At 40.1% G+C, this 12,489-nt stretch overlaps 1 protein-coding gene across 1 annotated transcript in view; it reads right to left on the bottom strand.

Annotated features, from left to right (window-relative positions):
• The window catches only part of fam174c (family with sequence similarity 174 member C), a 6,716-nt gene extending 4,053 nt beyond the window's left edge, over positions 1-2,663 (bottom strand). The window contains 2 exon segments of the mRNA XM_032572983.1: positions 2,203-2,503; positions 2,506-2,663. Of these exon segments, the coding sequence (XP_032428874.1) occupies positions 2,203-2,503; positions 2,506-2,566 (362 nt within the window). The 5' untranslated portion in view covers positions 2,567-2,663.
• Positions 2,664-12,489: the final 9,826 nt, after the last annotated feature.

Here is a 12,489-nt window from a genome sequence, read left to right as displayed (position 1 = left end):
GATTAATTGTGTTTAACAGTGATTAATCATGATTTATTAATTGTTAAATTAATTGCAAACTAATTTAGTTATTGATTAATAGTTAACTGGAGTATACAGACTCTAAAAAAGGCCATTTACTGAAATATAACAGAGCAGTAATTAAATCAAAATGGTACAAAAATATTTACATTTACCTTCTTTGTCTATGAATATCAGGTCCTGATAACTAAGTTTGTTCCTGATTAAATTAATTTCTTCTAGTGGTTTTAACACATTTGTTCTGCTAAAATTGCACCTTTTTCTTTTATGTCTATATTCTCATTAAATAAAAGTTCTTGTTGCATACTTTGTCCTGTAACATTTGAAAATATTTTCTGTGATTTCAATTCTCTTTTTGAGAAAAAACGTGAACAAAAACCCCACTGGAGTCAAACAATGGGACAGACTGAATATGGAGCTAAAACCATGTCAAAACATCAACCACTATAACACTAAACTATTTTACTCACATTATACAGGGAAGAAGGGAATTAACTGTATAATATGTATTATAATGAGTTTCTTCCTTCCTTCTGTTGTTTTGTTACTATTATTAGCAGATTATTGTTGGTACTTTACTGTCATTATTATCATAATTAGTTTGTTTAATTTGTTGGACATATAACACAAATTATGAGCAGCAGTCTGCTGTAAAACACCTCATCACTGTGCAGCCGTGATGATTTGTTTTTCAAGAACAATCTAAAACACGACTTCATCAGTTCATAAATAGCTTTTTTTTTTTTTTTTCCATCTCAGATTGTTTCTGAACTGTTGGTGCAAAACGTCGATGGCAGAAGGTTTTGAGTGGATCTGGGCTTTAGGTGACAAACTGAACGGCGCCAGGAGGGCGAGACCAGCAGGTCATCTGACCCGCTTATCAAAACGTTTGTAACTTTATTAAAGAAGAACAACAAAAAACAAAATCAACATAACATGCTCAAATTAATGACCAAACAAAAATAATAATCTCTCTAATTATTGTTTCAACAAGATTTTGTGCAATTCTGTGCGTTTTGGTTCCATTACCAAAATAACCAGCAGAGCAGGAGTTTAAAATTAAATTAATTAAATTAAATTAATTAATCACTGATGTGTTCAGGGGAACGCTTATGAATAATCACAGAATAAATATCAATCCTGAAAACCTGATATCGTAACGAACTGAGTGTTATGCTTTTTACGTAATCTCTGCTCGGTTTGCGGAGCGCAGGCGGTTGCCACGGTAACGGGTGTGCTTAAATGACAAAGAGAGAGATAATAAAAAGGTGGTTTTGAGTTGATCACCTGTTCGGGTTGTTTTATCTTTGTGCATCGCTGCAGTTTCTGAACGTTCAATAAACCACAAACTTGAACTAATTACCTCGTTCATCTGTGAGTCACAACAAACACGGTAAATATGTTTCATTAAGTATTTAACAGGGTTGGCAGAGCTGTTGCCTTGCAGCAAGAAGGTCCTGGGTTCGATTCCCGGCCAGGGGTCTTTCTGTACGGATGCATGGTGGGTTTTCTCCGGGTTCTCCGGCTTCCTCCCACAGCCAGTATAACCAGTTTAAAAGCTAAAATGACTGGTTATATGCCAGACATGGAAAACTGGGATTCATTCCTGAACTGAACTCCATGATGTTCAGAGTTTAGGTCTCGCTGTGTCAACATGGCAGCCAGTGGGCTGAGGGACCTACAGCTCCGTTTTGTAGCAATTCAAGAGCTGCCCAGTTTTTATCGCTTCGCAAAAAAAATTCATCAGCACAGAAACTCCAAAGCACACAAAGAAGAATATACTTTTATCATAGTACCCCAAGAATTTCAAACTACTTTCACTCCTGTGTATGACGTAATGTTGGAAAGGAGCTGACAATTATTCTGTTGCTATGAGTAAGTTTGTAATGTTTTATGTAATATGTGTTTTAATGACCAATTACTGATAATTACTGAGTTGGTAAGTGACATATTTTATTACATTGAGATAAACACGTGTTCACTTCTTCCTTCTCCATGTTAAACAGGAAAGTAAGCTAATTATTTTTGCTTCTATGTATGCACATGTTTTCTCTTGTCCTTCCGGTTATTTGTTTTAAAAACTAATCATTTTTAAGCTTTTTTTTTAAAACTCAAATAAGTTTTTGTCATAAACCAAACTTTGTCATAAATCCGGGTTTCGCAGATTTGTGTGGTTCTCACCGCACGGCTCGGATCAGGAAGTACAGGACTCCGATGATGGTGATGCCGATGAGGACGTACAAGGCCCGCTGGATCATGGAGCTGCTAACCCCGAAGTAGAACCCGACCTTCTTGGTGCTTCCGCCGCCGCTCAGCGTGCTGTTCGGCCGGCTGGAGTTCGTCGCGGCGGGCTTGACCGTCGTGGCGCCGGCGGCGGGGGCGGCCACGTCTGTGGACAGAACCAGCAGCCAACATGTGGACACGATCACTACCGAGAAAACTGTCCAGAAACTCATCTTCACATCTGAGAGGAGTTCGACACCGGAGGAAAAAAACGGTTCGGATCCTGGAACCGGTACCGGAACAGAGCCGAAGTTTTCCTCATATACACGTCGCTTTAACGGCCGAAACTCCGTCACAGCTTTTGTTGACAAGAAAAGTAAAAGCCCAACCAGGAAGTAGACGCCCCCACACGGCTGACGTCAGAGACAACGTGGAGGATGCTGCGTTCAGGGCAGCTCGGAAGTTTAATATTTGACCGTCAAACAAATACCGGAAAAAAACCAAAAAACCCAAACAGCTGAAACAATGAATAATTGAACGGATAAATGAATAAACAGAGTTGGACAGAGTAGCTCTGCCCAAGTATATATATATCAACTATAAGATATTTTTACTAAAGTAAAAAGAAATGACTCAAGTTAGAGTAAAAAGTATTTGGTAAAAAGAAAACATCTATAGTACTGAAAAACAGCAAAAAATAAAATAAAATAAAATAAAATGTTTTCAGACAAACAAAAGTAAAAAGTTCTGTTCAAATTCTGGCATTTTGAGGAGTAAAATATACACAATTACTACAAATAAATACAAATTAACCTATTTTGGCACAAGAAACACTTTTCCAAATAAATTATTTTTCAACACAAGCTTAACATTAAAATAATACATATAATAGGTCATGTGTAAATATGTTAGAACATGGTAAGGTACTTTCTGTGGTACAGTGTTTATTGAATCTTATTGACACCCGAATGGGACGACAGGCTCAGCAAAATAAAATCAGAACAGAACTCGTCTAGAAACAAGAAGCCTAATTTTAACAAACTGCAGCCAGCTGTCTGTGTCTTTTGGGTTAAAGCAAGTTTGTTCTTCATTCACTGAAGTTACTCACAGTATGCACAGGTAAGAGTAGCAATACTTCATAATAATATTTGTCATGCTGTGAAACCAAAAGATGTTTTTTCCTTAAAGCAAAATGTATATATTTTTGTACAATTTAATTTAAAATCTGAATATTTTTGTTCTTTCAGCAAATGACCCTTTTTTGAGTCAGCATATTCCAGTTAATGATTAATTGACTATAATCGATTAATCATGATTAATCGTTTCAGTTCTACATGCAACAAATTTCACCTGAGCTGTTGTTGCTTTTATTACCAGAAACAGCAAATAAAAAATGAAAATTAAGTCATTTTGTAAGAACAAAACATCCAAAACATAAAAAATAAACTTTTTAACTAATAATAAATAGAGCAATGTTAGTGTAGGAACAATTGATCTGGAAAACACTCAAATCACAACGAGCAGCAGCTTTACAGTTCTCCATTGGTTGCCATGGAGACGCTTGGGCTGCTGTGATCGACTGAAATAAACTTCAAAGTCTGAACGATTTCAGTGCCTGCTTTAATCCTGCCTGTGTGCAGCAGCTGTTTACCTGACAGGCACTGAGCGCGCTCACATCTGGACGGCTGTCATCACCCAGCGGCACCGGCGGCGAAACGCCCGGACCTCACGCCGGACCGTTCACACCTTCTGCTTCACAGGTTCCGGATCTCAGAACATTTTTCAGTACAGACCTTTGTTTTTTCACAAGACAAAGATGTCTGGTTTCTATCCAGTTAAACACAACCCAATTTGTTCCAAAGTCCAGTGAAACCAGTCCGGTTCATTTCAGTAAAGTCCAATTGTTTGGTCAGATTATAAGTATGTTTTCACACCAAGTAGACTCTGTTTGATTGGGGACCAAAATTTAAACATTAATTAATTACATTTCAGCTGCTGCGGTTTATTTTCACACTGTAAACCTTTCAACAACCTGTTCCCCTCCTCGCCTGTGGGGGCGCTTCAACAAGAACCACTGAAGGAAACGCTGAGCACAACTTCCTTCACAAAATGTGAACAAAAATGGAGATTTTAGTGGTTGTAGGATTTCTCTTATCCTTGGCTGAAGGCCATGACCCATTTCGCCCACTAGCGCTAACCTAGCATGTTTGTTTTGGTTGTATTTACCCAGAATGCCCTGCGCTGTAGTCCACTTCTTGCTTTTGGAACGGTTTCTGGTCCGCTTGGTGTTCATAAATCCATTCAAACCGCACCAGAGTTCGCTTCAACCGAACCCAGACCGCCGTTTGAAGGCGGATCAGAGTTAGCTTACGCATTCACACCTCAAACAAACTGGACTTTCTAGGCAAACGGACTGGAGTTGGATTAAAGCAGGCCGTGTGTATACAACCTAATACTATATACTCAGATACATGCATTTATATACAGTATATATAAAATAATAAACAAGCAAAAAAAATTAATTATCAAATTAAAGTCAGAAATCTTAGAAAAAAGACCAAATTATAAAAAAAATAAAAATCCGCATTCTATATGAAAAGTCAATTCTACATTATTAAATGTTAAATTTGTTTCATCTTAATCTGTTATAATTACAAAGTACACATTTAATTCCATAAATAAATATAAATGTTAACTTTTTTCTTAATTTATGTGTCTTAAGAAAGTTAGCCAGTTTAACCTTTTGCATTAATATGTAATTTTTTAATGCGTGTCTGATGGGAAGCAGCTGATGAAGGATGGAGTCGCAGGGAACACGTGACATGTGAGGGTTTCTGGTTTGATTCCCAGAGGATCAAAGCCTCCAGATGTCACGCTAATGTACATTTATGTATTTGGGTTATTTCCTTATTTAGGCTGCTGACAGAGCGACTCCTACCTGACGGAGCCGCGGACCAATGGGAGCGCGGCCCAGCGCTCGTGCAGCGCTGTGATTGGTCGGCTCGGATGCAGACTGCATCAGCATCCTCTCTTCCCTCAGATCCAGCGGACATCTGGAGCGGTCCTGCCTGCCTCACCAGCAGACCCTCCAGCATCCGAACACCGACTCCCCGCGCCGAGCCAGCCCGGGGTTCGCTGCTCGTCTGCCGGTGTGAACCCGGCCTCTCCCCGGGGCTGACGTCGCTCTGTTCGGCTGGATCTCCGCCGGGGAGCCGCGGCGCTCCGGACAGACTGACCAGCCGGCGGAAAGATTCCCGGAGGAGGAGGAGGATGGTGATGGACTGAGCTGATCCGACATCTGACGGGTCGGAGGCCCGATGGAAGCTGCGACACATCTGGACCTGGATCATCCCGGTCCTGGTTTCGGTTCGGCGTAAAGACGCGGCTCCATCACCGGGTGGTTCGGTTCTGTTTTTCCTCTTCAGTTTGTCTCGTCACAGACGGACTAAACGGACCCGGTTCCGAGTTGGAGGGCGCAGGCGGATCCCCCTGCTGGTCTGGATTAGAACCCGTCCGGATCATGAATCACCCCCCCTTTGAGGCTGTAATCTGGGTTTCACCGAACTGGATTTAAATCACAGATTACGCCGCCCCCGGTTCTGGTGAATTATTATTGGACCTGGTCCTGCTGGCGCTGGATTCGGGGAGCCCTGCTGGCATCATGCCGACCTCCCGGCCTGGTTCGGAGCCGGTGGAGTTCTGGGTGGACGGGTCGAGGCGGGACGGGACGGTGGAGGACTTCTACGGCCTGGGCTCCGAGCTGGGCAGGTCTGGGCTCCGTTTCTCAGGGCGGTTCCGGAGGGGAAGTGGCGGGTTGTTCTGCTCCTTTGAGTGGGCCAAAGTTGGCCACATGTGGGTCCATGTGACGCTTCAGGATTAACTTCATAATCCAGCCTGAGATGTTACTGGGTATCCGAGTCCAGCCGGAACCAATAACATCAGAGCCGCTTCCTGCTCGCAGCAGAGACGGAAAACAGGCTGTTAATGAATTAATGAGGGTTTAACGGTGTAAACACGCAGGAGCGGTTCTACAGCCGGCGGGGGGCTGCAGGCGGAACCGGCCGGGTAATAATCAGCTTAGCTCCAACAGGAAACTATTATTAGCATTTTAATGCTTCTTCATACAATAGTTTAGCTTCTTCATATTTTAGTGATAATATTTTCCCTCCCACGGTCCAAAAACACGATTGGTCGCAGAAAGTGGGTGTTCACCGGAGGGGCGCCGCAGGGGAGGGGGCGCCAGAACAGGCACAAATATTTCAACTCAGAATTTTCTGTATTTAAGATATTTGTGCATATGTAAAAAATATGATTAATAACAGAGGCACTGGTGCGTCCGCATAGGTCTAAGAAAGCTGCGCCTGTTTTTCATACTTTTATATTCTGTATAGATATTTAAGAAAACATTAATTTTGTGTTATATTGTTTTTGTTTCTCTATTACTTTTTGCTTATGTTCAGCTCTTTGTTGACATTTTAAATCTTCATTTTGATAATTTTTCATTTAAATGCTAAAAATCTAATTTTAATCTCTTTTCAAACCTTTTTAAAAACATTAAGGAAATATTTGGTTAATAAACTGTTGTTTTCTCAACTTTAGTTTTGCTGACATCACAAACAAAATAAGAAATAAATGGATCTACTGTTTTAACTGGCTCCACAATATTTCACACACACTGTTTAGTCATATTTCACTGGAGATGTTTCAAAAACAGTTTGCTGATTTCAGCGCTGCTCATGTTCTCTTATAAACCGTTGGAGATGTTTTCACAGCTGAGAAACATCAGAAATTAAACACTAAAAATTACAAACATAAGCAAAAAATCTTGAGTTCTGAGGGAATTATACTTTTCTCCTCATGTTGGAAAAAAACAGATCATTAAAAACTTCAGGTGAATTTGGTTTCAGGTGAATCTCGGATTAAAACATGTCAGCTTGTGTTTTATTTTATAAATATTCCAGTCAGAAGTTTCTATCCACTCATCGTCGGCATGAATCTTATATTAATCCTGGGTCTTTAATAATTGATCTGTGTTCAGGGTGGATGATTGTGGCTGCAGCTATAATTAGTTTTTATCGGCGGCTTGGAAACTAAGGAGGAGAATCGTAGATTTCTGCGCGGTGGGAACGGCGACTGAAAGCGTATTAGATTGAAAAGGAATCGGTTCAACCTATTTTCTGAAAGCAGGAGTTACTGAATGAGAACGATTCAGATTTTGACCTTGATGTTTGTAGGAGGCGAGCTGCAGCTGCCCAGCACGGTGGAGGCAGCATCATTCTGTGGGCTGCTTTAGTCCACTTTTCAAAGCTGAAATATAAAGACAGCAGAACAACAGTCAGAACTTGGAATATGCAGAGAACATCAGACGCTACAAACAGATTAAATTTAACTCCTCCATAAAGAACAGACTAATATCATCCAGAAAAATACAAGATATTAAACTTATTAACTTGTTTACTGAATGTTTATCAGCTGATGTTTCTTTTAAGTAGTTAAAATAAAAATGCACTTAACTCTGCATTTCAAAATCCAAATATTTCTTTCAGTTTGTTAATAACGTGAGGTTAAATATCAGCAGCTATAGTAACACTGACATGATGTAAGCTAAGTACAGATGATGCTAATGTTAGCAGGAGAGAAGCTTAGGAAAGCTGAAGCATCTGGTGGTGACTTGTTGATATGGGGGGCCCAGGTGAAAATTTGCTTAGGGCCCCAAAAAGGTTTGGACCGGCCCTGATTATTGTTTATCGCAATCATTACTGGATCAATAAGGTATGATTTATCCAGAGAAATTTGTTGTAGTGACAGATAAAACGCAAAACATTCAAGCGAAGAATTAAAACTAAAGGTAATGTTGTGGCTGAACGCAGCGCCCCCTGTGTGTGGCCTGATGTTTACGGCCCTGTGTGTGTGTGTGTGTGTGTGTGTGTGTGTGTGTGTGTGTTGGTGGGTGTGTGTGTGTGTGTGTTGTGTCTCTGGACGGCAGACCTGCTCCGTTTTAATGCCTCGGTGTTTCCTGGCTCTGACTGGCCGCTGTGTGACACATCATGTCTGTGTTTGATGGCGTCTCTGTGAACATGCAGCGCTAACGCCGCCGCGTCTAACACGCTCTGCTTCATGGTGTCCCGTTGCCATGGAGATCGAGTCCCTGCATGGCGGTGTGTGATTGCTTCTCAGACGGATCTGTTTTCCCCACAGAAAACCAGAACCAACCTCCCTGAACACACACACACCCACACACACGCCTCTATATGAGCAGAAGACCAATTCTCGAACTCTGAACAAATTTTCTTTTCTCTTAACTTAAGAATTTTTCTTTTTTTATTGAACTTTTTTCTCTCTAAAATGCAAATAAATAAATAAATAAATAAATCAGTGTCTTGCTTCTCCATCAAGTCTTTCCGGCTGTAAATAACATTCATAGTCTTTGTTTTCTATGCACAGTTTATTTGCCTTTATTTGATTTTATTTTACTTTAAAGGAGACCTACTGCTTCTAAAAACAGCCCAAACACTAAAAAATCGTTTTTGGCATCATGTTAATATTTTTTTGTGCCTGGAAAACGAGCCGTTTCAAAAACCTCCCGATTGTTGAGTCGCACAGTGCTGTTACCTACCAACCCAGGCAGAGTTTTACCCGTTACTTAGCAATCAAAGCAGAGTTCTACCCGTAACCTAGCAACCCAAGCAGATCTCCAGCCCGGTTGGTCAGCTGGTTTTTACCGCTGTATGCGCTGTACAATGGCTGATGATAAACATTACAGATTTGTTGTTGACTTACCATCCAGAAACCACTTTCTGGATTCTTGCTGGTTGTGCAGGAGGCTCCACTTCTGCTTTTCAGAGATGTACCGTTGTATAATTCGCTGTGCTTTGTTTTTATCAGTTGCCTTCGTCTTGCTATGGTTTTCTTGGCTCTCATTGCTGAATAACGATAAAATCAATCCGTAAACGATGCGCTGCTGCTGCTTCTTCTGCGCATGCGGGTCGCTTTGGGACGTAAACCGTTCACACAGAAGATTGCGGTCGCATTTAATTAGTAGAATATGCGAAAAATCACACACACAAAAAAATCAGATTTCAGCAAAAAATCTGAGTTGAGCATCATAGCAGCTTGTTGTTAGCTTTCATATTAGCTGCATAAATATAAACATGTCTCCCATATTTATATGGGTTGTAATTATTACTGCATTACAACACAGTTATATTCCTAATTACTTAAAATCAGCATTTTAACCCTCGACATGCATCGATTCTCTCAGGTGATAATCTAATCAATGTTTGAGTAATTTTATGCAAAAAGAAAAAAAAAATGTAAATTTTGTCCGAGCCTGATAAGTGACAAAGATGTTAATCTGAAGTAAAACAGTTTTACTAGCTATTCTTTTGTTTTAAGTTTATTTTCTTTGTGTATAACTTTGTTTATTCTTTTATTATGTTGCGATCAATAAAGTCGAACTCAAATTCAAGTGAAGAAGTTATTTCATCCCGATCAGAACGGAGCAGAGAGACTCCCGACTCTCAGACATCGTATCAAGAGTTCAAAGTCTTTCTGTTGTCCTAATTCTGCTGAGTGAACTTTTCAGAGTTTACAGTGTTGGTAAGAGGAGAAATTTAAGGAAAACTATATTTTAGCTTTGTATCAGAAAGTCTTGCAAAAAGGGAGTTATTAAAGGGGCAGCATCACGTTAAGTCGACTTTTATAATAGTTTTCCCTCATCAAAAACAAACCTGCAGTGATGCTTTGATTCATTCATGTTTCAGAAATCCTTTAATCTCCATGGCAACCACTCAGCTGTACAAAATGCCTGGCTGGACCTAGCCCCGCCTCCAAGCGCAGCTCCTCCCCCCACCTCAGCTCCTTCAGACTAGCCAGCAGCAATTAGCAAACAGCTAATGAGCTCATTATAGGAGCTGCTGCTCAGAGCAACGCTGCTTAATTAAATGTTTGTTAAAGGGTTAACAGAGGAGCCATGTTGGGAAGCTTCCTGGAGGCGGAGAGCTACTGAAGGAAGCAAGAGTTTTTAAAGAGACAGAGGCCCAATTTCAAGGCTTTAAATCAGGAAATCAAATTTCTTTTACATTCATATATGATAAATATGCCGCATTTTATAGAAAGTGAAGAGAACATATTACGTTAATTGTGCTATAAACTGGAGTACTCCTGATTATGAATGAATGTTATTTGAAAGCAACTTATCAAGTGGAATAAAAACAGATTTTTTCTCATGTCATCGGCCAACAGTTTGGGTAAAGTTCGAGTTTCTCTTACCTGGTTTTGCAGGATTCCGATGAATTCAGTGTTTCTTGTGTTTTCAGAGGAGCGACATCCATCGTGTACCGCTTGTGAGGAGAAGCAGACGCAGAAACCCTTCGCAGTCAAAGTCCTGAAGAAAAACGGGTTGAAGCTACCAAAGCTAACAGCCTGCAGCACAAATGAGGCGAAGCATTATGACCACGGTCAGGTTATGGAAAAATGACTCAGAACTCCAAAGAGTCTGGAAGATGATGTAGTGATCAAATGTCTGTGATGACGTCACATGATCTCACCTGATCGGACGCTTTACTCACCTTGAACTGTGAAATATTTGAAAATAAAAGTGTCGCCAAGCCATCCTCTACTGTCTGATTAATGCTGCTGGTTGTAATTATTAAACTTTAATTCCCAGGTAGTTTTATCTTTTAGTATGAGAAAAGTAAAAGTAACGCACCCGGGTGGTGACGCAGCTGGACTCTGTGAATGGCATTCCTAAAGACTCCAGGAGAAACAACAAACTTCCTTCAGAGACGTCAGGACTCGATGTTCCACAGAATCTCTTTAACTTTAATGTTTAGACCCAGATTAGCGGTTTTTAAAAATACCAGCATAAAGGTAAGAACAGAGGCATCTCAAAGATGGCACTTTAAAGTTCAGAGCAATCTCAGCAGGATATTTGGTTTCTTTAAGGTGAATTATTCTTCTACCTGCAGTGTAATCTACACTGAGAATGTAAGAACATGGATCAAACTGCTTCAGGAGATTCCACCTCTTTTTCTACCGTTACTTTCTGTTACTGTTATTATTACAGGACTAATAACTGCTGATGTTTGTTTGTGTTTCAGATTGATAAGAAAATCGTACGCACTGAGATCGGAGTCCTGCTGCGTCTTTCCCACCCAAACATCGTAAGAATCCATGATCATGTTAATAAAAGCTTCATTTCCATGTTTTTGTAATGAGTGAAGATCTTTCAGTCCGTTTCTGTTTCCATGACCATCAGAAGGTTTGCCAACAAAATATTTATCACCAAGCTAAATATTTATCACCAAGCTAAATATTTGACTTGCTAGCTAAATATTTAGTTTAATAATTAGTTACTTTGAAACTGTCAAATTTATAAATGAATGAATAACTGATTTTTTCTTATCACTGACTAAATCACCCAAATTACTGCTGTTAATTTTTACAGTGTAACTTTTAAAAATAGCCGCCCGCACCTTTCAGTCAAATACGCGCTCCATGTTTGATCAGTGGAAAAATCGACATCAACAGTTCAGTAAAGAAACGGACTGAACGACTGATTTCATGTTTGGATGATTTAAACGCAGAGATAAAAATAGCAGCATATGGTTCTGCTAAAGAGTCGCTGAGGTTTTTCTGGATCGTCTCTGAGGTGTTGTTTTGTGGTTGCTGCCGAGACGTGAAGTGTGAGCGGTTATTTCTGGTTACCGCGGTAACAGTTTGTTTCTATCAGAGCCAACGTTACTGAGTCACAGTTGGACAAAGATTGAAGACGGTGTTAAAATGTTTCCAAAGGCAGAACGGCTTTTATCTGAGGACACGTTGGAGTTCCTCTGATAACAAAAATCTATTCTGGTGATAAAAATAATCATTAATAAGAGTTTGAAGTTCCTCTCTGGCTGTGAAGGTTCTTCACTGTGAGAAGTTCTCAATAATCTGATCGAAGTTCTGGATAAAGGAACAGTTCTCCCAGCGTGAACTCAGTTCTTTTTATTCCAATTTATAAGTAAATTAAAGGTTGCACTGAAGTTTTAGGTCAGAAAGACAAAAATATTTCAGACTGAAATTTTCTACAGTTCCAAGTATTAAAAAAAGAAGAAGTTTGTATGGATGGATGTATGGATGGATGGATGGATGGATGGATAAATGGACGGATGGATGTATGGATGGACGGATGGATGGATAAATGGACGGATGTATGGATGGACGGACAGATTTCCATATTTGTTTTCCAAATTCATCCAG

Source organism: Xiphophorus hellerii, chromosome 9 (assembly GCF_003331165.1).
Source record: "Xiphophorus hellerii strain 12219 chromosome 9, Xiphophorus_hellerii-4.1, whole genome shotgun sequence".
Classification (NCBI taxonomy): domain Eukaryota; kingdom Metazoa; phylum Chordata; class Actinopteri; order Cyprinodontiformes; family Poeciliidae; genus Xiphophorus; species Xiphophorus hellerii.
Note: the sequence above shows the minus strand (reverse complement) of the source record. Positions and strands in the feature narration are given on the sequence as shown.